General features: G+C 37.5%; 1 protein-coding gene across 1 annotated transcript; it reads left to right on the forward strand.

The window, feature by feature from the left end:
* The first annotated feature begins 904 nt into the window (after nt 1–904).
* On the forward strand, nt 905–3,956 carry LOC141652839 (uncharacterized). The gene is made up of 2 exons (XM_074460447.1): nt 905–1,574; nt 3,409–3,956. Exons 1-2 carry the CDS (start codon nt 905–907, stop codon nt 3,954–3,956), a joined length of 1,218 nt encoding a protein of 405 aa, XP_074316548.1.
* Nucleotides 3,957–4,532: the final 576 nt, after the last annotated feature.

Raw genomic sequence — 4,532 nt, forward strand, 5'->3', positions numbered from 1 at the left:
GACCAATTGTGCAGTATTATAAGAAGGGCTGGTTTAGTTTCAGATTTTGTTGTGAAGATGATATGAATGAGATACTAAAGGGAGGACCATGGACTATGGGTGCTAGCAATCTGATATTGAAGCAATGGACACCCTCCTTCTCTCAGGAAATGGATTCTGTCTCTCAGGTTCCTGTATGGGTTCTTTTTCCTGACTTGGATCCTTTCTTGTGGTCTGATAAGGTTCTCAGTAAAATGGCTAGCACTATTGGGAAGCCGCTCTTTGATGACTTACCTACCACTTTTCAGTCTAAGCTATTGTTTGTCAGAGTCTTGGTGGAGGTGGATGTTGCTGAAGATTTGTCTAGCACCATTCAAGTTGCTACTCCTTATCATGGAACAACCACTCAACGTATTATCTATGAGTGGCTGCCCTATTACTGCCACTGTTGTAGGAAGTTGGGCCACACTAAGGAGCACTGTAAGTTCACCAAAATTAACAAACAGTTGGAGGAAAAGAGGAAAACTAAGGTTGTTCAGGAGTATAGAGCTGTTTCTCAGAAGATTGCTCCTCCTTCTGCAGATGACAGTCTCGAGGTAGGCCATAGTCTTGCTGCTGCAGGGTTAGAGAAGCCTGCTGAGAAGGAAGGGATGAGCTCAGAATGCCTTGGGCTAGGCTCTTCTCTTTCCAACTCAGAGGTTCTTTCTTCCTCTGTCAGTCAGGAAGCAGGCTCAGGATCCCACACAGTTGAGGGTGAGAATGTGCAGAGAGGTGAAGAAGGAATTGCAGATGGGGATATCTCAGTGAATCCTATTTACAATGTTTCAGTTCAGAACTCTTATTCTATTTTACAGGATGAGGGGACCATATTGGTTACTAACACAGAGGTGGTTCTTCTGGAAGAGGAGCCTCCTGACCCTAAACCATGAGAGTTTCTTCATGGAACATTAGAGGGTTTAATGACCCAATAAAGCAGCAGGAGGTTAGGGGTTATCTTAGGGACAATAAAGTTGAGGTTCTGGGTTCGCTGGAAACGAGGGTTAAACTAAATAATTTTGCTGCTATTAGTAGGCTTTTTCCTTCTTATTTGGTTATGAATAATTACTCCCACCATTACAATGGTAGGATTTGGGTGTTTTTGGATATTAGGAGAGTCACTTTGGTTTCTTCTTATGTCCATGATCAACTCATTCATTTAGAGCTTCAACATAATGCTTCAAATAAGACTTTCCATGTTTCTTTTGTTTATGGTAGTAATGATGCTGACCATAGAGAAAGATTATGGGTGGAATTGAAAGGAGTTGCTTCTAAGGTTACCAATTGGATTCTTATGGGTGATTGGAACATTGTGAGAAGTATGGAGGAGAGGATTGGTCCTAATCCACCCTCTGTTAGAGATATGTTGGCTTTTAATCAATGCATTTTGGATTGCCAGTTAGATGATCTTCATAGTTTGGGTTGTGAATATACCTGGACTAATAAACAGGATGTTGTTACTAGGGTTTGGTCCAGATTGGATAGAGTGCTCTCTAACTCCTTATGGTTGATACATTTTCCCACTACTCAGGTTCATGTATTGCCAGCAAGGGTCTCTGGTTCACTACTACAAATCCAGGCAACTACAACGCCCCTTTAACAACGTTTATGCACGAAAATCACAATAGACGTTGTAGAATGTATGGCGCGATTTTTACTAAACTTAATTACAACGGGTATGGTTATATAACCGTTGTTATACGTTTTAACAACGTGTTAAATTTGCACAACAGTTGTTAATAATTTGGCGCAAAATTGGCGCAAAGTTAGTGAAAAGTAATCACAACGGGTATTTTTAAACCCGTTGTTAATACTTATTTGACAACGGTTGTTGATTTACAACCGTTGTTAAAACTTATTTAACAACGGTTGTTGTTGAACAAAACGTTGTCAATACTTTCACTACTATAAACCACACAAACACAGATCAGCTACAGCCACAAAACACATACATAACCTAACACAAACAAAAAAACAGACAAACACAAACATACACAAACACAGCAAACACACTTTCTCATCGTCTCTTTCTCATCGTCGCTTTATCATCTCGCCGTCACTGTTGGTTTCATTGTCTCTTACTTTCTCTAATTATCAGGTAAATCTCGCCGTCACTGTTGGTTTCATCGTCTTTCATCGTCATTGTTTTCTTTTTTTAATTATTTCATTTGCATGTATATATGATGGGTTTTTATCGATCATTATTATGTTATTATTCGCTTAATTAGCTCGTAAAACAAATTAAATAAAATAAAACAAAGAAGAAGCAAGATGATAGAGAGGAATGCATGATAAACTTAATTAATTATTCATTAATATATATATATATATATATATATATATATATATATATATATATATATATATATATATATATATATATATATATATATATATATATATATATATATATATATATATATATATATATATATATATATATATATATATATATAAATACATAAATTAAAAAAAAGAATTACATTTCTAAAAATGCAATTCTTATATTTTCATAGAGAGTCTTATTCTCTTCTATGATATCCCTCCTCTCCTCCTTAGCTATTTGGAGGTTTCGTTCAAAGATTGCTATATCGTCATATAGCCGCAACAATAACGCTTCTCAAAGCCATTTCTTTTGGCGTCCTTGAGTGCGGCTTGAGCATCCACAAGATAGCTCCTAAAACTGTCCTCGATGTGGAGCAACCGGCGGATGAAGCTAGTATTTTTCTCGGTCATAGTAAGAGTTTTAAGGATGTAATCGTGCATTTTGTTGATGAACTTTGGAGTTGTTAGTTTGAAAGATTAATTAAGGGTTGGAGATTGTTTTAGCAGTTAGGGTTTGAAGATAGTGGGATAATGGAATGGTGGTTGAGATAATGTATGTATTTATACTAAGTCATGTGTCCTTTGAGTTGTTTTTTAATTAATATAATATATGCATGTTTAGGAAGTTGTGCCATAATCATCATATCTCCCTGCTTCAAATCTAATGTAAACCCTTCTCATTCCATATATTGTCCATTCATATGCACAGTACAGGGATGGCAGTAATAATGCATGCATCGGAATTATAACGGCCCCGTAATTATGCATGCATCTTGTAATATTTAACTTAATTTTTTTTATTTTGTAAAAACAAACAACAACGGTTATGTAGATACAACCCGTTGTCTTTAGTTATAACGACGGTTCCTTGTAAATTAACCGTTGTTATAACTTTCCCACCAAAATGGAGTCACACTTTCCACAACGGGCTTGGATACTTAAAACCATTGTTAATAGTTTTAACAACGGGTTGCTTAAGAAAACCAACCGTTGTTAAAACCTTTTACAACGGACGCTTTAACAACGTCCGCTATTTTATATAACAACGGTTTTTAGCCATTGTTATAGCCTGTATCTGTAGTAGTGATCATTCTCCTCCCTTGGTTACTGTTACTGATGTCACTACCCCAAGGAAAAGATTCAGCAATTTGAATTGCTGGGAAGCTCATGAGGAGTATGGTATCAGGGTCAGGGAGGCTTGGGATATGCCTGTCAGAGGGAATGCAATGTATAGCTTGTTCTCTAAATTAAAACAAGTTAGGCAGAAGCTCATTGGGTTACACAAGCACTCATATTCTGGAAATTCTGAGAAAGTAAGGGAAGCACAGCAGCATTTGCATGATTGTCAATTCTGTCTCCAGGGTAATCCTTTGGACCCTGACTTAATTGTTAAAGAGAGGGATTTGTTACATGCTTATCTGGTTCTTAAGAAGGCTGAACATAACTCTCTACTTCAAAGAGCTAAGGTTCAGAGTATCAAATTCAATGATGCCCCTACTAGTTATTACTTCTATAGAATTGCTTCTAGGAAACACCAGGGTATTATTGGGAAGCTGAAGGATAGGCAAGGGATGGACAGGGATGGGGTGTCTACTGTAAATCAGGCCTTTATTTAATACTACCAGTGGCTATTAAGGAAGCATAGTCATGTGGACACCTCTCTTATGGACACATTGGATGGTCCTAGGTTTCCTGCCTCTGGATGTGAGGAGATCTGCAAGGAGATTGATGACAAAGAAATTAAGATTGCTCTCTTCTCAATAGCTCCTAACAAAAGTCCTGGGCAAGATGGGTTTTCAGCTCAATTTTTCAAAACTAATTGGGAAGTCATAAAAAATGATTTCTGCAAGGCTGCTAAGGGTTTCTTTCAGACATGCCATATGTCTAAGCAAGCTAATACAACTTTGCTTGCCCTTATTCCCAAGAAGCATGTGGTGGCAACTGTCATGGACTATAGTCCCATTGCTTGCTGCACAGTATTTTACAAAACTGTCAGCAAGATCTTATGTTCTAGGCTTAAACCTTTTTTGCCTGATATTGTGGGTAAGGAGCAGGGGGCGTTTGTCACGGGGAGAAGTATATTTGAAAATATTATACTGACCCAATCTCTGGTCAAGGGATATGCTCAACAGGGTGTTTCTCCTAGATGTTTAATCAAGGTAGACATAAGGAAAGCATTTGATTCTCTTCAA

This window comes from Silene latifolia, chromosome 1, assembly GCF_048544455.1.
Source record: "Silene latifolia isolate original U9 population chromosome 1, ASM4854445v1, whole genome shotgun sequence".
Taxonomy (NCBI): Eukaryota; Viridiplantae; Streptophyta; class Magnoliopsida; order Caryophyllales; family Caryophyllaceae; genus Silene; species Silene latifolia.

What these genes read in the sequence shown, in the direction of transcription:
- LOC141652839 (XM_074460447.1), top strand. Translation starts at nt 905, where the DNA reads ATGAGAGTTTCTTCATGGAACATTAGAGGGTTTAATGACCCAATAAAG. An exon ending in ATTGCCAGCAAGGGTCTCTG is followed by an intron (nt 1,575 to 3,408) that starts GTTCACTACTAC and finishes CCATTGTTATAG; the next exon opens with CCTGTATCTGTAGTAGTGAT.